Source organism: Gobio gobio, assembly GCF_949357685.1.
Source record: "Gobio gobio genome assembly, chromosome: 17".
NCBI classification, from domain to species: Eukaryota; Metazoa; Chordata; class Actinopteri; order Cypriniformes; family Gobionidae; genus Gobio; species Gobio gobio.
Genome location: NC_137110.1, coordinates 23,658,710 through 23,683,454, shown reverse-complemented (window position 1 = coordinate 23,683,454; position 24,745 = coordinate 23,658,710). Strand labels below are relative to the sequence as shown.

The window sequence follows — 24,745 nt, the reverse complement described above, 5'->3', positions numbered from 1 at the left end:
AAGAGTTGTTTAATAGTATAGTGGTGAAACAATAATCACAACATCTAAACTGTAAATTTATGCAGATTCTCTGCAGATTTACGGTATTCCTGCTTGGCAAGTATGTTTCCGATAAAGGGGTAGTTCAAATGAAATTTCTATCATTTACTTAACCTCATGACATTCCAAACCTGTGAATATATTTTGTAAGATATTTAAAGAACTATCACATTTAGAATGATAAATTCTACCAGAAACGCCAAATACCAAAACATTATTGTTTAGTTATACATGATAAAAAAAAGTCCTTTTTGGAGCAGGTCCCTGTCTGAGCAGTCAGAAGGATGAAGACAGAAAGCCATCAGAGCTTGCTCGTAGATGGAGTCTGCTAGGGGCGAGAGCCTACCCCCTGGCTTTGACCCAGCCTGGGTGTGATAAGTTGAGGGCGTCGTCTGGAAGTTTCTTGTAGGACATGGACCTAGACTGGTGGGCTTTGGGGTGGTGGTGGGAAGTAAAGTACTACTTGGCGAACTGATAGAAAAACATGGCTTTAGTGGGGTTTTAAAGACGAAAGAGACATTGGGCCCTATCATACACCCGGTGCAATGCGAAGGAAGGTGCGATGCAAGTGTTTTTTTTTTTTGCTAGTTTCAGCCCGACGCAGTTATCATTTTCACGTCCAGCACCACGTTGTTTAAATAGCAAATGCACCCATGGGCGTGCTGGTCTGAAATCGAGGTGTGTTCAGGTGCATTGTTGGCGCGTTGCTATTTTGAGGCAACTGAAAACGACTGTGCTATTGACAACAAAATTGTATTAAAGGGCGCGTTAATAATATGCGCCTATAGGCGGGTGCACAACGCGAGTACACTCTGCTTATTATACACACAGGATTAAAAATAAAAGGATTCCTCTCTGGAGAAGCGTTCAGTCTTTTTGCTCACAAATTCCGCCATGTAAATAGCAAATCCGGCATGGTCCTAACAAAACTGGATTTTAAGTGGTTTATTGCACGTTATGCCCAAAACACACCCATGACTCATTATGAGACTAGGTACAACCCTTTTGGACCATGCGCCTGGTGCACTGACCATTTTTTCCGTCCCTAAACTAGCAAAAGTGAATTCGGGCAATGCCCCAGACTAGAGGTCTTCACGGGTCCAAAAATTCATACCCGAACCCGAAGAGACCCGTAATGTGCTAAACGGAACCGATCCGGACCCATCTATTATTTCAAAAGCTGGATCCGGACCCTTGCAGATCCGAGCAATGCCAAAAATGTAGTACCCGGAACCGACCTGGACCCGTCTATTATTTAAAAGCTGGAACCGAACCCGACGCGAAGACACAGACCCGACTGGACCCGATTGCCACATATTCCACAATAAACTGATATTAACAAGTCAATAAACAAGTTGCGAAACATATAACTTTTTGTCTTACCTATAGCCGTTGTCTCCCTTCCTTGTAACGTTAACGTAACTTGATTGTGATGCATTACATCCTTGCCAAAAAGTTAAAATCCATGTTATTCCTCTCTTGTTATTCCAAGCATGCTTAATTCACTCATCATTTCAGCTTTAAAAGTCCACTTTATGTCACGGTGACGGATGACAAATGCGTCTTTGCAGATTTGCATTTCGCCTCAAGTTAACTCGCATAATAACTTTGACTGTTTGCCTTTTTGAACTATAATAACGATTGCTCGTTCGGTGGCCGCTGACATCCGCGTTATTTATTTGCTATCATCTCTGTGAGCCGAGTCTGACCACCAAAACTTTAATATTAAACAAGACGGTTTATTCATATTATTATTAAAGTCGGTTACTGCGGAAGCTCGGGTTGCCATAGAAACATGACGCGCTTGAGACTGCACATGCTGAAATAAAAAAAAAGCAGCCTGAAATATGAGCTTTTTTACGCAATTTGTGAAAGTTCACCTGAGATTTTGTTGCTGATTTGAAATATATTATTTAAATATAAGTTCAAATCAAACTTCAACAGTGCGTCACACGTAGGCTAATACACTTGACAGCACTTACTTTTTCTCATGTTTGTCCACAATATGCATTAAGGATGCCCAGACAGAAGAGGTGCCCGTGGGTTTAACTTCTTTATATTCGTTGTTTTTTAGCTTTTTTCGCACCTCACTCATGAAGGTATCCATTATTATTACCATGCGCTTGCAGAGAGAGCACAAGCACGTGCGGGATAGAGAGAGAGAGAGAGCGAGCGTGAGGTGAGCGAACAAGAGAGAGAGATCGCTCGTGTTTTCTTTTCTTTTCTCTTTTTTTTTTAAACCTTATTTCCTGGCTCGCACTTTTCTTATCCTAATTTTACAAGTTGCAAGTTACAAAAAACACACAAGCAGTATTGACTGACTCTGATTACCGGCAGTGTTCTCCGAGTCCGGATCGACTCTGTATTAGACACTAATGTTAAACAGACCCGGGACCCGAAGTAATAGATTGGGACCACGGGTCTCGGGGGCTCCGTGAAGACCTCTACTTCAGACCATGCGCTAAGATCGTTAAAATGGGGCCCAATGTGATTGGCTGGAAAAAGATATGAATGAGTGACAAAATTACCACTACAGATACCTATTTTATGAATGAGTGACATATCTGAACGAGTCTTCCTGGTAGTATTTCCATAATAAATGATTTTTAAAAATGAAACTTTAGCCATTCTTACAGGTCATGTTTGTGTGTTCAAAAACAACTAGATGGATTAATGAATGGATATATTGATTTCTGAAGTCTCTTTGATTTCTCTATCTTCTTTTCTCAGCAAATATTGATTTGTGACTATTTGAATTTATTTTATTTATTAATCAGTGTATCATGTACTTAATTAAGTAATAATACTTAAAACATTTTGCCCTAAAACAATAATACAGGCAGAAGAAGCAACAGAAATCCTCACCCCACGCTGTAACTGACACTTGAGCGTTGTCCAAGAATCCTAATGCGCCCGTGTTGATCTCTGCTGTTTCATGCAGCTGCCTTCATCAATCACTTCATATCCCATTACACCTTTTTGGCCCTTCTCTCATCTCTCCATTGAGTGCGAAGAATTCTGAACACCACACAGGTCAAAGGTTGTTCTCCTCACTCGGGCCGCTGGGAGAAAGATTTGTGGTTGGACTTATTATAGCCCAAACAATGCTGTGAGTTCTGTCATCAAATGGCCAACAACCATGGCTTGCACATAGTGGAGACCAAATAAGCCGTTATGTTTGGCTGACAAAGGAAAGTGGCAGCCGTACACATCTGTCTTTTATTGTGCCATATGTGATTTGGGCAGTAAATTCTGAATGATTTAGTCAGGCCTTTGATATTCACAGGATTTTGTTTAAAGGGGTCATGAACTGGATTTTTTATTATTTTATGTTTCTTGAGGTGCACTTATGAATTTTTTTTTATAATTTAGAAAATACCCTGATTTTAGCCCTTTTGATTTGAATGCATTGTTTGAAGGGGCATGTCTGCTGTGTGACTTCAGTGTAAATGCCCACTGCTGTGATTGGCTGACATCTCTGCATATGAAATAGGCATTACATGTGAAAAACCTTTACTAAATTTTTACTATTACAGCTGTCGAAATTAATGAATTGTGAAAAGTGTTGATTATTGCATTATATTTAGATCTATTCTCATCACATGGAAGGTTGCAATGAGCATTGTGCAGATGACAGACAGTGTCTTGATCGTGTGAATGCAGTGATCTCGTCATTGCAATGCGATTTCTGCACTCTCACAAAATGCTTTCACCATAACTAGAAATGCAAACATATAGTAAGAGGTTTATTGTGTAGTGTAAGAGCGTCACTATAACGGGAGTTTTGGCAAGTGCCCAGATAAACTTGCGCTGCGTGATCGACAGCTTCAGCCATTATAAAGAGAGGGTTCTCTGAAGTAAAAATACTAGGATTATTCATTATGAATTTATATGTCATTACCAGTTTAAAAATGAATTACTTACAGTTTGCGGGGTCTTTGCTGGTTCCGGAACAGTTGGCACTGTCTGATCTTTGAGCAAAAGTTTTTGGACAAAGCCAGTATCATATTGTGACTTGTTTTCAAAACATTTGCTGGTAAAATGTACTGTACAAACTCGCAAGTCAAAACTGACTTTCTGAATCCATTTTTCTCTGACATACATATACACTCACCTAAAGGATTTTTAGGAACACCATACTAATACTGTGTTTGACCCCCTTTCACCTTCAGAACTGCCTTAATTCTATGTGTCATTGATTCAACAAGGTGCTGAAAGCATTCTTAAGAAATGTCGGCCCATATTGATAGGATAGCATCTTGCAGTTGATGGAGATTTGTGGGATGCACATCCAGGGCACGAAGCTCCCGTTCCACCACATCCCAAAGATGCTCTATTGGATTGAGATCTGGTGACTGTGGGGGCCATTTTAGTAAAGTGAACTCATTGTCATGTTCAAGAAACCAATTTGAAATGATTCAAGCTTTGTGACATGGTGCATTATCCTGCTGGAAGTAGCCATCAGAGGATGGGTACATGGTGGTCGTAAAGGGATGGACATGGTCAGAAACAATGCTCAGGTAGGCCGTGGCATTTAAACTATGCCCAATTGGCACTAAGGGGCCTAAAGTGTGCCAAGAAAACATCCCCCACACCATTACACCACCACCACCAGCCTGCACAGTGGTAACAAGGCATGATCGATCCATGTTCTCATTCTGTTTACGCCAAATTCTGACTCTACCATCTGAATGTCTCAACAGAAATTGAGACTCATCAGACCAGGCAACATTTTTCCAGTCTTCAACTGTCCAATTTTGGTGAGCTCGTGCAAATTGTAGCCTCTTTTTCCTATTTGTAGTGGAGATGAGTGGTACCCGGTGGGGTCTTCTGCTGTTGTAGCCCATCCGCCTCAAGGTTGTGCATGTTGTGGGTTCATAAATGCTTTGCTACATACCTCGGTTGTAACGAGTGGTTATTTCAGTCAAAGTTGCTCTTCTATCAGCTTGAATCAGTCATCCCATTCTCCTCTGACCTCTAGCATCAACAAGGCATTTTCACCCACAGGACTGCCGCATACTGGATTTTTTTCCCTTTTCACACCATTCTTTGTAAACCCTAGAAATGGTTGTGCGTCACACCCCTAGTAATCACGTCAGTAAGGTCACGCTAGACGTAGCCGGAAGTACCGCCCCAAGCGAACGTGCTAGGACTAATACAAACGCCCTTTACCAAAAAACACTCCATCTTCAACTTCGAAATTGCCCGACATCGTTGTTTTACTTTTTTTTGCTAAAGGACGTTTGTATTAGTCTTCATATGTGTGCTTTGTAAACACGGGGGCGGTACTTCTGCCTACTTCTAGTGTGACCTTTCCGACGTGATTGCGAAATTACTGGCATGCCGCAGAGCAGTGCAAGATGACCAATTTAGGTTAAAAAGTATATAAATTTTTAAATGACCGATCGTTTAGCCCTTTAAAGCCCTTTAAAACTGCATTGATTTGGACCTTCAAAATTTGATTTGCCATTGAAGTCTATGATGTGGAGAAAAATCCTGGAATGTTTTCCTCAAAAAACTTTTTTTTTTTTCTGACTGAAGAAAGAAAAACACAAACATGTTGGATGAGATGGGGGTGAGTAAAATATCAGGAAATTTTCATTTTGAAGTGAACAAATCTTTTAATAATTCCACAAGATCTTACCTTCATGCTCTGGAAATACAAACTGCTGAAAAGAGGAGGGGCTACATAAGGTCTATAGGTTATGCTTAGAAATAACAACAACATAGATTGCTGACATAACTACAGTACTTGCATACACTTACAGTCATGTTGAGTGGAAGCTAAACTAAGTATGGGACAGTTACCCTCTCTGTTTGCATTTCTATTGAGAAAAGAGTTTTGTTCTAGAAGAGAACATGCTATAAAATAGATATTTCTTTTCTATTGGGGTAATGTGGGAATGGAGTTCACCTGAGGGGCACTGCGGATGTGACGGGGAGCGTAGTGCTGGTTCATGAATATTGATAGGTGACGTAACGTTCGCCCAGAGATATGATTTACTTAAAGATAGGAAAACGAGGTTAGCCATTGACACTTACCACTTTTGTGTTCGTCCACTGCCAAAATTTGCAGAGATTTAGGCTTGGTGTTAAAGTTGCAATTTTACCTGGTCGCTAAAGATTTCTTTTTTCTTTTCACATCAGCCAAGCAAAATAAAGTTCTTAAAAAAACAGTATAATGATTATTTCCCTAAAGTGGGGGTAAATTATTATTATTATTTAGCTTTTTTTAAAAGTTTGTATCTTCTGACACATTTTTCATATTCTCAATTTATTTTGGCTAATCTACACTACTGTTCAAAAGTCGTTGATCTCTTTTGCTCATTATGGTTGCATTTATTTGATAAAAAAAATACAGTAAAAACAGTAATATTGTGAAATATGATTTCAATTTAAAATAACTATTTTTCTATTTTTTTATTTTAATACATTGTAAAATGTAATTTATTCCTGTGATGGCAAAGCTGAATTTTCAGTAGCCATTACTCCAGTCTTCAGTGTCACATAGTCCTTCAGAAATCATTCTAATATGCTGATTTGGTGCCCAAGAAACATTTCTTCTTATTATTATGTTTCATATTTAATATTTTTTGTGGCAACCGTGATGCATGTTTTTTTTAATATATATAAAGACATACATTATATAGTATTTGCTTTCCTCTTTGATCTTTAAATTGACACCTTACTGGTCCCAAACTTTTGTAATTATGTATTTATTTGTCTTTTATTATTGGTCACTTTTATTAGGTATTTATTTGTTTATTTATTTAACACTCCTCTTACTTTTTGTGTGTGCCAACTAAACCTCGCATCTATTTCTGTTCCTGTTTAATGCAAACTGACACACATTTTTCAAATTCCTACATCTTAATTTCCTTCGACTAATCTGTGCTTTCATTTTTCAGAATTGATTTCTGTTATGTCGATAAGCCTCGGAAAAAACATAGCTGAATTTTATATTTGCTTTTGCAATACATGCAAGTTTGAGGTTTATGAAAAATTAGGGCAAATCAAACTTCAGTTTCATTTGTGACAATCTCATTTGGCTCCTTATGTTCTTGCTTGGCTCGAGTGAGACACGAATCTCCAAGCAGTGGTCTGAATTAAGCTGACCAAAAGCTGTCGTGTCCTTAAGATGCATGTCATATGTTCATTTTCCATCTTTAAAAAAGGGTAAATCGTCAGCCTGTCACTGGAAATGATATGTCATATTATTGAGTTCAGTTCCCATTGGCATCCAACCCAGAGATTACTGTATTAAGGCATCTGTAAAGTTCGTGACATGTCCCTTAAGTACTGCTAAGAGGATGTGCATCTAATTCTTGAACAAAATTCAACTTATGTTTCATTTAGAGACATTTACACAGTTTCTAGGTGGTAAGTGGCTTAAAGTGCTGTTTTTACATTGTCTACTATGCTGTCTAGCCAACGATTATCATAAGGCAGGATTATCTGTTGGTGATGAAATGAATGGAAACACTTGAAAGTGTTGGAAACACTGGCAAGTCTCTCCTCCAAAACTAGAGGACATTGAGTAGCGGTTGAGAATCGTTCCTCCAGAAACAGAGGGCTTTGAGAAGCTGCTGACAAACAAGTGCAGATGAGTTTTAGTTTTTAAGTGTTTTTGTTCTGTTTTCTTTTCCCTGCTTACTTATTTTTATTTTATTTATTTTATTTGTTTTGAATTATTTATTTTTCTCTCCCTCTACATTTGGCTGGTCATCAGCTAACTGACTACCGGCTGTTATGTCAGACTCCCCACATAAGTGTCTCTGTGGAAACCTGACAGGAAAGCCACAAATGAGAATCTTAACGTTCCCGTGGAAACCACAGGCATATGCTGCTTACTTTGACAAAAGGCCGTGCAGACGGCTACAGCTCGCATACTTCATCTTTTATTGTTAATCCTGTCCATTCCACCCATGCAAAGTTTATAATTTTTTTTTTTTTGCTAAATTCTTTTCTTCATTGAATGTTTTTTAGAACTTTGCTTGTACTGAAAATCCATGTGACCTGCTTACGTATGACTTTTTTATGTTTACATATGACCTACAAAGTTATATTAAAGGCACAGTATGTAAGATATTTAGATGAAAATATCCAAAAACCAATAGAAAATATTATATATTTTGCTGACTTGTGTACGTATATTATACCAATTGTTTCCAACAATGCTTAAATCTAGAGAAATCAGCTCTTTTAACCAGGACACGGGCCGTGTCATTGCGTCGCCTGTCAATGACGTTATATATCAGCGCTACCCTTGATTTACTTTCATAGAAACCATGGAAACATCAAAGACGCTTTATATTTGTGTTTTATTTGACAGGTGAGCAACTGTTTGGATACGTTTATCAACAGAAAACTAATAATTGTTATGCACCACAACACTGTTAGTTTTATTGTTTTCTCGATTTACCATGTTTTACCACGTCTCAGAGACAACACAATTTTTTTCAAGTGGCTAACATAGCATAATCAGAGAGAGCTTTCTCCATCATATATTTTAAAATTAATCGCATGTCATTTAGCAACATTTATTTACTAGTCATTCAGCTTTAATATGATATTCTAATGTCGATCTAGATTACTGCAAAGTGCAACAGGTGTCTCATACTAGCTAGTAACGTTGTATTTAGTAAGATTGTTTTATGTTACCCCACATAAACAACGAAAAGAGTGGAAGCGGCCGACTGCAGCATAAGCATAATAAAAGCTCAGAGACCGGTGTTTCACGCAAGTCTCTCTCATTAGCAATCGCTCCCACGGCTCTCGGCCCGCCCTGCTTCATACCACCGTAGCGTTAATAAAACCTTTATACATTCGCTCATTCATGAACGTGATTTCTGCTCGAGTCCGTTGGATTCCTTTCCATAGACTGTGGAGGTGAAGACAACAACTCCCATGATTCAACGCTCATTCACGGCGTCATCAAGCAACGTCTTTGTTTTGAATAAGTGACCTCTAGCTGGAAAATTACATATTGTGCCTTTAAAGGATTAGTTCACTTTTAAGTAAACTTTTGCTGATAATTTACTCACCCCCATGTCATCCAAGATGTCCATGTCTTTCTTTCTTCAGTCAAAAAGAAATTAAGGTTTAAGATGAAAACATTCCAGGATTTTTCTCCATATAATGGACTTCAGTGGGCTCCAAACGGTTCAAGGTCCAAATGACAGTTTCAGTACAGCTTCAAAGGGCTTTAAGCGATACCAAACGATGAATAAGGGTCTTATCTAGCGAAACGATCAGTTTCTGCAAGAAACCGAGCAGTATTCATGCTATTATTTTACCTTACCTCGTCTTATCAGACGAACGTGATCATCTCTGAGCTCCGCCATAACTTCTGCCAAGTGCGGTCATAATACGAGTGTGGTTATAGATGTATACGTAGATACCTCATTAGCGCCTGCACGGATCAGTAGAATGAGGCATCTACGATCGATATATCTATGACCACGCTCGTATTTTGACCTCACTTAGCGGAAGTTATGGGTGAGCTCAGAGATGATCATATTCGTCTGATAAGAGGTAAAATAAAAGCATAAATACTGCTCGGTTTCTCGCAGAAACTGATCGTTTCGCTAGATAAGACCCTTATTCATCATCTAGTATCGTTTGGTATCGTTTAAAGCCCTTTGAAGCTGTACTGAAACTTTCATTTGCCTTTTTTATTATTTGATAATGATATTCAGTTTGTTTGTGTTTTTCTCTGAATTTAAAATTTCAGTTTATTTTTCTGAATCTAAACAGGTAAATACACAATTCAGGGAAATACAAGTCAAGTTCATCTTTAAATATATAATACTTTATACAATATAGATTATTATTATAATATACAATATGTTTCAAAGCAATCTGCAGTATAGCAGTTCTAAAAAGACTGTAGTAAACAGTCATTATTCAGTTGAAATCAGTTCAGCGTTGATTCATTTCAGTTCAATAACTGTGTAAACTACATCAATTATGAAATTAGTTCAATTCAGCTATAAAGCAGTTTTGCAGAAAAAAGTGATCTCTTCATCCAGCTAAGTTGAGCTAACAAATCTAAAAGTATCAGTGTAGTCAAATCAGTAAAATTGCTTAATATTAAGTGTCCCGACTAAGCAGGCCAGAGTTGCAAGGAACCCAAACTCCATCAGGTGACAGATATGAAAGAAAAAAACCTTGGGAGAAACCAGGCTCAGTCAGGGGGGCCAGTTCTCCTCTGGCCAACGAACGGACACGGTGCGATTCTGATTCAGGCTGCATCACAAGTCAAGTCAGATTTTGGAGCGGTAGCTTTTTAAAATATTTCATCCAGTTTCTTCTGCTTGCAATGATTAGCATAATTATGTCATTGTACTAAAGCCAAAATAAATTATTTAAATATTATCTGGAAAATATATTTCCAGATAATATCCCCAGATAATATCCCTCCCCGTATATGCATATTTTTTTCAGTCAAAAATATTTTTTATTTGTTCAAAATAAAATAAAATTGTTCTCTAAATAACTTAACATTGCTTTGTTTTGCCTTTGCACAGCATATTTCTATGTAGATATATGCCAGTGGTTTTGAAATCAATATCCAAAGTCTGAAAACTAAGAACATGTTATTAAAGTACAGTAGCTAACATATGTACCCTCCATAAACCATGTTGTTTCGCAACTGCACAAACAGTCAAGGCCCAAAGCAAATTCCAAGCAAATCAGAGACCATGTACCCAGTATAATTTGGCACCTGTTTGGATTGTGTGTCCTTGTGTGTCCTCACATGAACCTTTAGCCCCTCTTTAACTACTATGTGACCTGCCTGCCTTAAATTATGTAGCGAATTCCCTCCACTTGGTACAAACCCCTCATTCTCATCCAGCTTACATTCCTCTTTTATTTTCAACCAATGGACTGCACTGCTCTCTACTGATACCTTCAGTATTTTTTGGACTGATGTTTCCCTTTTTATCTTAGTCTCTATACTTTACTGCACAGACGCCCCGTGGTTCTGGACTGGAACATATTTTTGAAACATGTCCACCTGCAGATTTACAAGATCCATCCCTGCATGTGAATTAAATATACATGGCTACACTATGAATTTCCATTTGCTTCTCTAAACCAAAATTATTCTCATTTATATCCCTGCTAGTTTTCATTTAAGATGTATTTTTTGCAGGGCTATCACTTTTCACTAGGAGTGCAGAAATTGTTCATCACGGTGCTTTTGAGGTCATTTTTATTGAAGATCACACTTCTGGGATTGTGGATTTGAGGGCATCACCTCTCCATTTCACGTGTTCCATTTTTCTCCCGCACAATAGTTTAATCCCCCTTTCATGCCTCTAAATTTTAAAACTCTATTTTCCGTCCCTCTTGAATTCCACAAACCAGCATTGTCGGCTCCTCTATGCTTCGAGAAGGACATCTCCAAAAACCTCAAACCCAGAGTGGCGTTTTCAGCCAAATGAAGCCATAAATCAGTCTGTTGTATATTATAGCTCATTAAGAGCAGGACTAAACCTCAGAGCTGCAGCGGATGCTGGAGAGAATACGGACGGATAATTACAGATAAAATAATGCATTTAGGACGTCTCTCCGCCGTAGCACATTTTGAGAGCTTCTCCACAAAGATAAACCATTGGAAATGTCACATTTGTAATTATAACACTTTATTCTTCTAGGCCTGTTAAGGATTAGATGTCTTTTTTTTTAATTATTTTATAATTTAGTTAGTTTAGTAATTTTAGTATCTTTTCAATACTACTTAATTATGTTCTAAAGCATTTTAATAAAAATACTTTTAATATCAGCTAAATAAAAGGTAAATATTAGCAAGTTTTTAATGTTTATACTTTTGTGTCATCAAACCAGCACATTTTTTGTTCATTTTGTTTGTGGTTTGAAGGCAAAGATATTAATATATGTGGACTTCCCAGATGTGTTTAATGTCAGCGATACGGCTAAAACGAAGATCCTCGCTGCCAAATGCACCCAGCCATTCATTTTGTTTACTGCGGTGTGTTTAAATGCCGGTCCAAAGATGCTTCTGCTAGAACTTCTGCTGTAAATCAAATTCATTGGGGAATTTGGAACGCAGACAAAAATGTCAATGCATCTAAATGTGTACCATATAAACATGCAACGTGCTGCACAAATGACAAAAGTGACATTCCATGGAAAGCTTTTCCGGGGTTATCTCACAAACAGTATGAGAATCAATGCTCCTTTGAAACGGTATCATTGTCTGTTGCTACTGTGTCAGTATCAATGCCAGATGGACAGAGGTTACTCCGAGTTCAAACAGAGATTTGTATTTTGTATAATCTTGTCCACTTTCAGCCTCACATAACTTCTCTGCATCTAAACGAATACAAAGAACCCTGAAAATGCGGAATGACTAGGTTATAATCATTATTATACTGTATGGATTATAGTTATTATTTTACAGCATTAGTTCTAGCTCTCAAACATTTCAGGCCAAGTAGCTTTGATCAAATATAAACCTAGATGTATCAATGTTCCCTTTTGAAGGGTTTTCTAACTGGGGACCCCTATAGGGACTGAAAAGTGCTAATAGTAAGATTAGTAAATGTTTTAAAAAGTTTAGTAAGTTTTTTTTCCCCCTCAAAATTCAAAATGTTAAAGGGCTAGTTCAAAAATGAAAATTCTGTCATTTATTACTCACCCTCATGTCATTCCAAACCCATAGGACCCATCTTCGGATACAAATTAAGATATTTTTGATGAAATCCGAGATTTTTCTGAACCACCCATAGGCAGCAACGTCATTGCAACTTTCAAGGCCCAGAAAAGTATTAAAGACAACGATAAAGTAGTCCATGTGACTCCAGTGGTTCAACCTTAAAGGGTTAGTTCACCCACAAATGAAAATTAGCCCATGAGTTATATTAAAAATGTCCTGGCTCGTCAAAGCTTTATAATGGCTGTGAATGGTTGTGCCGTTTTTGAAGTCCATAAAAGTGCCTCTATCCATCATATAACTGCTCCACACAGCTCCGGGGGATTAATTTAGGCTTCTGAAGCTAAGTGGCGCGTTTGTGTTAGAAAAATATCCATATTTAAAACATTATAGACTAAAATAACTAGCTTCCGGCGGTCAGCGGTACGTGAATCAACTTGCGCTAAAAGAGTAACCCTTGATGCATGCGTATTGACGAACGCAGAAGCGCAGACGATAGAGCAAAACAAAACGTAGCGTTGGGGGTTACTCTTTTAGTGCAAGCCAATGCTATTCACGTGGTAAACACAGTGCAACACTTCCAGGTTCTACATTATTGGCTAGCTCCTGCGTCAGCATGTCGTGGTGCTCACATGAACAGCATTCGCCAATAATGAGCCAGTGTTCTGATGTAGAACCTGAAAGCGTATTTAGCATTTCAATTAAAACGTGCCTAAGGCTTTTTGTGTATATGACCTAATAACCTAATTTTGTGTTGGTCCCCCTTTTGCTGCCAAAACAGCCCTGACCTGTCGAGGCATGGACTCCACTAGACCCCTGAAGGTGTGCTGTGGTATCTGGCACCAAGATGTTAGCAGCAAATCCTTTAAGTCCGGTTAGTTGCGAGGTGGGGCCTCCATGGATCGGACTTGTTTATTCAGCACATCCCACAGATGCTCGACTGGATTGAGATCTGGGGAATTTGAAGGCCAAGGTAACACCTCAAACACCTTAGGTAGGCGGTACATGTCGAAGAAACACCCAAATGGATGCAGAACCCAAGGTTTCCCAGCAGAACATTGCCTAAAGCATCACACTGCATTTGCCGGATTGCCTTCTTCCCATAGTTCATCCTGGTGCCATGTGTTCCCCAGGTAAGCGACGCACATGAACCCAGCTACAGTAGCTCGTCTGTTTGATCGGACCACATGGGCCAGCCTTCACTCCCCACGTGCATCAATGAGCCTTGGCCGCCCATGACCCTGTCGCCGGTCCACCACTCTTCCTTCCTTGGACCACTTTTGATAGATACTGACCACTGCAGACCGGGAACACTCCACAAGAGTGACCCAGTCGTCTAGCCATCACAATTTGGCCCTTGTCAAAGTCACTCAAATCCCTTACACTTGCTTCTAATACATCAACTTTGAGACAAGATGTTCACTTGCTGCCTAATATATCCCACCCAACTAACAGGTGTTGCACGATGAAGAGATAATCAGTGTTATTCTCTTCACCTGTCATAATGTTATGACTAATCGGTGTATACACACACACACACACACACACACACACACACACACACACACACACACACACACACACACACATACATATATATATAAAGCATTTATGAAATCGAGCATCTATATGCTTACTTTAAGAGCAAACAGAATAATGTCTTGACTTCTATGTCAATCGTCACTCTTTTCAGCGCAGAGAATAGAATTATGTTGCAGGCCGTGTTATAAAGTGTGCATTTACTGTGTATGCAAACACATAATACATCTGCATAAGCACATGATTGGATTGGAATAAAACCCTTTCTTTATGGGTCACATCTGAGAAATGCACACATAATCGTCCTGTAACAGGAAGTGTATTTCATCTCTGCTATTATGCTCCACTGGCTTCATCTAAAGCCTGTTTTTCTTTTTTTCTTCCTTTTTTTAAACTCAACCGTTAACAACATTCATGTTCCTGATTACCAATTATACCTCTCATGGTCCTTTCAAATAACTTTAATTACTGATTAGAATTCGGCTCTCACAAAGCCGGTACTTGAGTGTAATTGCTCAATAAAGAGTTGAGTGGAAATGTGTGGTAATAAGTAGGTGTTCCTGCTGCTTGTCTCATTAGCAAGTAAGCATTGCCTTCGCTTCCCGGTCCGCATAAATGGAGCCTCTCTCATTCATGGCACAGGGGCCCCCTGGTTTCTCCATAGCCGAACCAGCAACCGGATAACATGTCCCAAACTCGCTGACCTCACACCACAGATACCTCACTGAACACACATATATAATGTCCGTGTTTGTTTTTCGCAACACTATGTCACTAGGCAGAGACCTATTTAGCTTTAGCTGTGAACAACTTAAACCTCAGTTGTCAAGCACAATTTGCCCATTATGTGATGTTACATGTTCTGCTCATGAAGTTGACCTGATGATTCATGGGAGGCCCAGGCAAATGTTACTGTTTGTTCTCATGTGTGACAACCGGTATTAACTCTTTTCCAATACCTGAGCCGTGTTGCCATATCTGCCTACACAATAGACATAGACAATTGCCTTCCTAATTGAAATGGAACCTCATAAGTGACTTATGAAGCACACTACTGAGGCAGCGACTCTGCTATAAACGAATAACGCACTCTAATGAGAGCAAACAAATAGATCAAATAAGATAAAGTTTGAGGACGGTAACATTTTATGCTTTTGAATCTCATGCTCACTAAGGCTGAATTTATTTGACCAAATATACAATAAAAACATTAGTATTACAATCTAGTTATTACATGTATGTATTAGTATATATATATTTAGATTAGATTAGATTGCAAAGCTACATTTTTAGCATCAATTCCCCGATCTTCAGTGTCACTTGATCCTTCATAAATAATTATAATATGCTGATTTGGTGCTCAAGTAACATTTCTTTTTATTATCAATCTTGAAAACAGTTGTGCTGCTTAATATTTTTTGTGAAAACCATGATAATTTTTTTTCCAGAAATATTCTGACTGAAAGAACAGCATTTATTTGAAATAGAACTATAAAAAGCCTTTACCCTGACTTTTGATCGTTAATTACTATGAAATATTAATTACTTTAAAAAAAACCTTACTCACCTCAAATTTTGGAACCGTAGTATGTATTTCTCTTATCCACCATTTTTCTTATCACCAAGCATGTCACATTGCATTATGGATTTGACTTCTCTGTGAAATATACATATAATTCTGCCTTATAATGTAGCCAAAACAATTAATTAATTTAGCTTTTATATCAACCTTCACACTGGGAAGGCTGTATCTCCTATGTAGGCAGCTCACTTGGTATTGGAATAAAGCTATTATTAATGCTATCAGGTCATCTCCATCATGTTTGTTTTGAGTGAAAATGGCTGTTAACTGTTGTTGAGAGGTTATTAACTTCTGGCATTAAAAGAGGTCAATCGAACTGGTCACTATTTACTTGGTAATTTACTGTACATTTTTTGGACTTTCATGCTTGGAATTCTATAAATCTTGTTTTCGTATGACTGAAATTGTACAAATTCATACGGATTTGTCTCCAATTTTCCAAAATGTAAAATTGATCTGGTCTCTATGTCTGTTCTTAGCCACATTTTTTTCAAAACTAACTTCCTCTTTCAGTTTGCTCTGTAGTTCAAGGTACTGTCCCACACCTCCCTCTCTTGGTCTCTCTTTGCCCGGTTCTTCCAGGCCTCCTCAATAAGTCATGTCATCTTTGAAACATTTACATCTCTCGTGTTGCCCTGAATTGAGAAATCCAAAAACCGTTGGATGTTGGAGAGACATAAGATATTAAGGAACTTAAGATATTAATTTTATGTCAACTTGCAACTTACAAGTGACTTTAGGATGTAAGCTAAGGCAGAGAAAAGTACAAATAGAGATCACAGGAGGAGGAGAAAAGGGGGATGTAGGATGCTTTTCCTTTTTTTTAATTTTGGTTGTAGTGCTTGAGGTTTCACAGAGGTCACAAGGTTATTACATAAACAGTTCACGTAAAGTGCTCTTGTGCCTTTGGGGAATGTTTTATCCCATGTTCACAGCAATTTTATGTTGTATAAAAATTAGGCATGTAACATTTTCTGTCTGCATTCACATTTCAGGTTTTTAGTCGTTTCAAGACCATAATTTATTATTTCGGCCAGTAGACTTGGATAAACAAAATTTCTGATATCAATTAGATCCAAACGACTGATAAAAATGACAATAATACTGAAAATAAACAAGAATAAAAATATATCCAAAGACTCATGATACAGCAGTGAATTCCTATTGCATCCCCTAAAACACTGTAATTTGGAAAGCTCACTTGTGGATTGGTACTTAGACGGTCAAATGATTCAGACCTAAATTGGACGACAAGTGCAGTCAAATCAGAATATAATTTGGCACGCAGATTTTGATCCTGCCTGAAACATGCAGTGGAACCCAATCCCTGGATTAGCTGTGGACTTTACAACTCTGCGATTGGCTTGTTGCCACACACTTGGCTGGACAAATGTCCCATCTAACTTGTTTTGAGCACAGTACTTAGATTTTCAATCTGTACAAACACCTACTTACTACAGCTTAGACCATCTTAGTTAAGCAAATAGCTGCTGTTAAATGTATTAATCCATCAGCGACAATATGGTAAGTGTGTGTAAGCCACTTCCTTTCAATTTCTACTCACATTTAAGTACTTACACAGGCTGACATTTTGTTAGGAGGTTGTAGATATAAACAAAATGTAGTTAATCATCATGTTATGTGAAAGTATTATATTCCTTAAAGCTTTCGTCTGGCGTTCTTTGTGACATCTAGGTGTGTCGGATTTATGTCAGCTTGATCTATCAGATTTTACAAAAGTTTTCCACCCACTCTGACCTTTTGTGGATTGATTCATCCCTGAGGAAGAGAGTTTATCATAGTACTTATGGGATGTCTTGCCTTTAAACATGTTTGATTGATTGAACTTTTTCTTGCTGTGTCTCATTCTTTTTTTTTTTCTTTTTTTTTTTTACAGGGGACTATCCTCCACCTCCTCCACCTGCAATTGACATCAGCGGGCTCCCATCCCCTTCCAACTTTCCACCACCTCCACCCATGGATGAGACCTCTCTCAGCTTTCAGGTGGGATTTTTTAAATCGGTCATCACAATATACAGTATACCCAAAATGGCAAATGACCTCCAGCAGGGTCCAAAAGTCCCCTTTGTGAAAAAAAAAAAAAAAAAAATAGATATATATTAACAGCATGAATGAACATTTGAATTTCTTATGAACACAATTTATTTATTTCATTTGTACTTAATATTCAGTATTTGGAATGTCCCCCTTTTTCTTTAATTACATCATGCTCTCCAGCTGGCATGAACTGCACAAGCTTTTGCAAAACAAACATGATTTGTGAGTGTTCCAAATCGTGCTTCAGTGAAAGCAAAGCAATCTGACTTTTTTTTCAAAGTTCACACAGTGAACAAATTTGCTTATTTAATTGGTGACCTGAAATGCGGAATCTTGCGGAAAATGTGATGATTGGTAGAACTAAACATTTTTAAAGATGTAGAAAACTAAAACTTTGTGGCAATCAAACACTTTTATTTAAAAAAAGATATGAAATTACCACTATTACCAGTAGATGACGGCAGAGGAGCACTTATTGACTCCCTAATAAAAAGTAGGAAGTCACAAAGTCTCATGAAAAACAAAAACTTTTCTTCAAATTGTGACTGAATTACTCCTTTTATAATCACTGAAGCTGTCGGTCAGCTCTTTGTGATACTATAAAATAACAATGGCATATTCAATAAGAGTAGAATATTAAACATTTCCCTGTAAAATCAGGTTTTTGCCTATTACTGTTGTTAATAAAAGTTAATTTTTATCTCAATCCAAGCTCAGTGCTTTAATGTCAAATTTTCAATAAACAAACTTGTAATATTATTAGTAACTGCACTTATTAATGCAAAACAATAGTATAAAAAAGCGCATCCAGTAATGATATGCTAAAGCCCGCCCGCACATTGACGTGATTGTTTACAAGGTAGTTTGTGACGTAAGAAACACTGGCATTTTTTGAGACTGTCTTTTTTCACTGCAGTTTAAGGAGAAAATACTCTGCGATGGTGTGCGGAATCTTAAATATTATTTTGTGTTTTTGTTATTATTTTGTTTATTTGTTGTTGTCAAAATCTAAGAACTTTCCAGTTTTAAATCAGTTTTCAAATTGCTGATTTTCAATGTGATTTTTGAACCCCAATAATTCAGGACACTTGCTTTGTCTGTGTACCTTGTGGTCCGTTGATTTTATCCTTAAAATTAGAAATTACACACTGTTTGTGCTGTTTTGTTTTGTGTTTTGTTTAAGAAACAAAAGAATGAGAATTAAGCTAAATTTTTCTTTTTTTTTGGTACATGAGTAAAATTTTTTGTTTACTGCTAATATTTAATTTGGGATTGTGGGGGCCCTAATAACATCTTCGACTGTACTGCCTTAGTCCACAAATCAGTCTCGATATTTCTTTAAAATCAGGGCTCCAGACTGCGACCAAATGGTCGCATTTTGCAACCTTTTTTACTGCCGGTGCAGCTAAATTTTTTTAGAGGTCAAACTGGTTATCAGCTCAGATCAATAATAGATAGCGCAGTGCAAGCTCAGAACAGGTTTACTCCCGGGCCGATCTCGAGCATGCGCCACCTTTACTACACATCGCTGGAAGATCAAGTGAAAAAAAAAGCGCTTGAATTCGCAGCAGAATTAATAACATCGCTATGAGATCTAGTGAGAAGAATTCAAATTCAGTGCAGAATTCTCTGTTAAACCATATCAGATCAAATAGCGCTGATGTGGAAACCAGGAGAAACCAGGAAACATTATGCCATCAACGAACAAGTTATAGAAGGCTTTTCAGTCCACAAATCACCAACCTTCACCATGGGTTTAATGTAGTAACGCTAACTGTAACCTTGGTATTGTGGCAGAAATAGTTGTGTTTTTTTTACATTATTTATCTCAGGGTTTGTACAACCTTTTTAAGAGCGAAATTTCAAGTGCTTCACACTTTTTCCAGAACTTCAAAGCTCTAAATATTATCCAATTTTAATGTTATTTTTAATGTGATGATTGGTAGAACTAAACATTTTTAAAGATGTAGAAAACTAAAACTTTGTGGCAATCAAACACTTTTATTTAAAAAAAGATATGAAATTACCACTATTACCAGTAGATGACGGCAGAGGAGCACTTATTGACTCCCTAATAAAAAGTAGGAAGTCACAAAGTCTCATGAAAAACAAAAACTTTTCTTCAAATTGTGACTGAATTACTCCTTTTATAATCACTGAAGCTGTCGGTCAGCTCTTTGTGATACTATAAAATAACAATGGCATATTCAATAAGAGTAGAATATTAAACATTTCCCTGTAAAATCAGGTTTTTGCCTATTACTTTTGTTAATAAAAGTTAATTTTTATCTCAATCCAAGCTCAGTGCTTTAATGTCAAATTTTCAATAAACAAACTTGTAATATTATTAGTAACTGCACTTATTAATGCAAAACAATAGTATAAAAAAGCGCATCCAGTAATGATATGCTAAAGCCCGCCCGCACATTGACGTGATTGTTTACAAGGTAGTTTGTGACGTAAGAAACACTGGCATTTTTTGAGACTGTCTTTTTTCACTGCAGTTTAAGGAGAAAATACTCTGCGATGGTGTTGACTTATGAAGCAAATTAAAAACACCACATAGACATATAAACAACATTAAAGTGTTTAAGTACGCAAATTGGGATGCACATAATGTTTACGAATACCATAGAAATGAATGACAAGTGACGTAAACTGACGCAAAATTGTTTGTAAACAGCTGTAAATTCTGAACAATCCCAAATGAAAACATGTTTAAAATTAGCCAATAGGCTGTGGATTCAGTATCATCATTATCATCGTAGTTCATTGAACTATTTCCCCACAAAAGCAGTTTATTGAGTGTAATGCAGCCTCTCCTCCATTGACATCCATTAAAACAAAAACAAAAAAATGGGGGAAAAAAAGATGTCTTTGGTTGCAGTACAGAAGATAGGGGAGGACTAGTCTGACGTTCCATGCGAATCAAATATTACAAGCCGTAAACTCAAATTTTTTAAAGAGAAAAAACCTTCCTTTAATACTAACAGCAAACTTCATGCGTGTTAACGACAAACTGACAAAAGGTCAGCCAAGTCTGCATCTCTTTTTGTGGCTGTTTACCAGCCGTGTGCCCTAGTTATTTATATTTCTCTTTAGTTCACTTGGCACCCGTTTGGAAATGAGCGAGGGCACAGAGAAGGCTGACACCTATTGGTTCACCTCGGTCATTTTCCCCTTCAGGGAGTCAGTCCCCACCAAAAGCTCATTGTCCAGCCATTAAACTACAGCCTCAAAACTGCTTCTGACTAAAATTCATTGGAAGTACTCCTATTGATTTAATTTAATGATTTAACACAAACTGACTGTATTCCTTAGATTCCTTGGGAATCCATGGACTAATAAAAATGTGTATTCACGTTGTTTAGTTTGATGGCCTGCTGCTGAGTTTTATTTTCCATCATTGTTTCTGCTTCGGCCTGTTGATAATGTGTCCGTGCAGTTGCAATTTGACCAGGTTTGCTGCAGGACAGGATTTAGTCGATGATGGGCGACGCCAAGACGCTGCTGTTTATTTTTGTGAGACGCTTGTAAAGTCTTCTTCAGGTTTTTTTTATTTTTTATAAATAAGGCCACTTTATCTGCTGCTCAAAATGTGACTACAGGCATGTTCTCTGCTCTATTAAAACCCTCCACTGGATCGCTTTCCCACGAACGCTGCTCTGCAAGGGAGGAAGCCTGTCCAGAGGGAATCAGCGCATTTGTTGATCTAGCTCTACGGAGTCAGCATACGGCAGACGGTGTTATTGGCGGATAATTAGGCTAGTACAGAAAAGACATCAGACCGTAGAGGCGAGGATCTCGATTCCTCTGTAGAAATGAATGGCATCCTGGAGTCAGTTTAACCGGCTTTACATCTCAGACGAGAGGAGATCAGTGACAGCAGATGGTTTGTGACATAGAAAAGAATCACATTTTGTAGTATTCATCACGCTGTTCCCCTGAAGACCTAGCTCTTGATTCTGACAACAGTACTTCTGGGTTCATGTGCGTGTGAGTACTTTACCGTAAACGAGCGGCAATCCGTTCGACCCGCAGCTTTCCCTAATTCCAGTTTTCTACATCTTTCATGAATGAAAAAGGGGATGTTGAATTATTTCTGCATCTAAGCAGAACTAACAAGAGGAAGAGGCCGGAGTGCCGCGGTGAACATGAATAATCAAATGATTCTTGGTCTAAATTATTTTGTTTCCCGTAACAGAACACGTAGCAACACATGCAGTCTTTATTTAACTTCACTTATCTGTCTCTGTGGTTTTTCATTAAACTCAGCACTTAAATCAGCTTCCTCTCTTCAAACGGTGCTTACCAGAATGCAAAAGGATGGCTTACATAACCGATGGAAGTGCTTCATTAGATTGCTATGCCATTTTTTTCATAACACTATGTCCTTCTATTGAACTGACTGTCCAGTCCTCCTAATGGGATTAAGATAATTCACCTAAAACATCTCACAAAAATAGGGGCTGTGTGCGCGTGTAAGTGTGCATTTTCCAAAGGCTTTATGTGCTATTACAGTATTTTTTTTCCTGCAGATTGTTGTTGATCTTGTGGCGTGTGCATGACTCAATCTTGGTTGCCATAGGAACATGCCTAAAAAATAAAAACTCTTGATCCTTTTTTAAATTGCAGCACGCAGTATAATTAATAATGAAACAATACAGGGAATTGCACTGTGGAAGTTGTTTTAGATCGCATAATCATATGGAACTCGCTGTGTATTTATCTCATTTACCTAAACTGTTCTGAAACGGTTCTACATTTATTCACAACACATTTGCGCATGTGCTGAAATGTGCATGTGTACTATTTACTGTATTTACATTTAACTGCTGCCATATTTTTTGGCTATTACTGTAAGCTAATTTAGGGGATGTTTGTGCACATTTTCTGTCGATCATGGCAGCAGTTATTCCTCATATGACACATGCTTTTATAAGCCAGTTCAGGTTTTGTATAGTCCAAGTAAAATTTGTGAGATTGCTACCTAGAATTCAGAACGAGCCTGGAAGATCAGGAATTGAGCCAATAGCATTCAGCATTGGATCCACGTTTGTGCCGTTACCTGCTTTGCATAATTTATTTAGTGAATCTAGTCCTAAACAACGCAAACAGCAGGTGCAATAAGTTCATCTTAGTTCAGGACCTTGGCATTAATGATGCAAATCTCTGTTTGCCCTTTCCCCTGATTGTTTGGGAAGCTTTTTAGGGCCTGCTCAGCTCCAAGTAGAGCCATGTTAGCTTTGTAATAGGTTGTGACAGGTAATCCAAACAGATAAGTTTGAGTAAGAGTCAGTCACTGATCCTGGCCTATGAGCTCAGTGCCTCAGGCAGTCCTCTCCTCTCCTCTCCTCTCCTCTCCTCTCCTCTCCTCTCCTCTCCTCTCCTCTCCTCTCCTCTCCTCTCCTCTCCTCTCCTCTCCTCTCCTCTCCTCCCTTATTTTTTACCATTTAATTAATAATTAATATTTTCTGCTCCACATTTCTCTAGTATTGACAAAAGGGGCAGTTTATTTATATTTCTATTTACTCATCAAAAACATACTGGGGCTGTCCCCTTCATTCTGTATGCACAAATTATTATTATTATTTTTATTTTTTATTTTATTAAAAGTTTCCCATTTCAAAACCACAATTTATCTCTTGGCCACATTGTTGAGTGCTCACTCACAAAAAACTATGTCAGTTCACATAAAGGGCCTTTATTTATCTAGTGTCATGTAAAGATGAGGGAAAAGAAAGAAGAAGCCACAGAGGACAAGAATAGATATCAGTGTCCTTCAGCCGAGAGGGGAGAAGGTTGTTGTGCCCCCTTTGATGAGGAGTGAGAATGCCTGTCAAAGTCTGCCCCTCACACCTTTTTTTTTTTTGGTCACATGGCTGCCATTCCTCAAATGCCTTTGATAATTTTGTTCTTTGCTCCCTCGCCAACAGAAAGGACAGGATTCAGTGATTTCAGATGTATTGCTCATCCAAGACTTAGACTTTAAAGTCAATTGTTATATATACAGTTTTTGCTTAAGAAGAGTTAGGAAGACCTTAGTTTGCCTTGCATTACAGTGTATTACAAACCACTGTCAGAGTAATTTGCCAGTTTGCTAAACAGTTGTGCCACACTGAACAAATACAAAGTACACTGAATAAATGTACATAACATTTTTTGGAATTAAAATTAATATTACAAATGCAGTTTAGACAGAATATAGAAAATAGAAAACACACACACACACACACACACACACACACACACACACACACACACACACACACACATATATATATATATATATATACACACACTGTATATATATACTGTGTATATATATATATATATATATATATATATATATATATACACTGTATGTATGTTGTATGTATCTATCTATATATGTATGTTGTATGTATCTATCTATATATGTATGTATTTTCTATTTGAATATATTTTAAATGTAATTTATTCCTATGATGCAAAGCTGAATTTTGAGCATCACTACACCAGTCTTCAGTGTCACGTGATCCTTCAGAAATCATTCTAATATGATGATTTGCTGCTCAAGAAACATTTATGATTATTATCAATGTTGAAAGCAGATGTGTAAAACCTTTTTTAGGATTCTTTGATGAATAGAAAGTTCAAAAGAACACTATTTGTCTGAAATAGAAAGCTTTTGTAACATTGTACTACCGTTCAAAAGTTTTGGGTCGGTAAGAATTATTTTTATTTTTTTGGGGAAAGAACTTAAAGAAATTAATACATTTATTCAGCAAGGATGCAATAAATTGATAAAGTGACAGTATAGACATTTATAATGTTGCAAAAGCTTTATATTTCAGATAAATGCT

The 24,745-nt window shown here is 37.6% G+C and overlaps 1 protein-coding gene across 3 annotated transcripts in view; it reads left to right on the top strand.

Annotated features, from left to right (window-relative positions):
- lpp (LIM domain containing preferred translocation partner in lipoma) overlaps nt 1-24,745 on the top strand; it is a 239,944-nt gene that overhangs the window by 95,616 nt on the left and 119,583 nt on the right. For all 3 annotated transcript variants that reach the window (XM_079841468.1, XM_079841470.1, XM_079841469.1), the window contains one exon: nt 17,740-17,846. In XM_079841468.1, the coding sequence (XP_079697594.1) occupies nt 17,740-17,846 (107 nt within the window). The remainder of the gene's footprint in view (nt 1-17,739; nt 17,847-24,745) is intronic.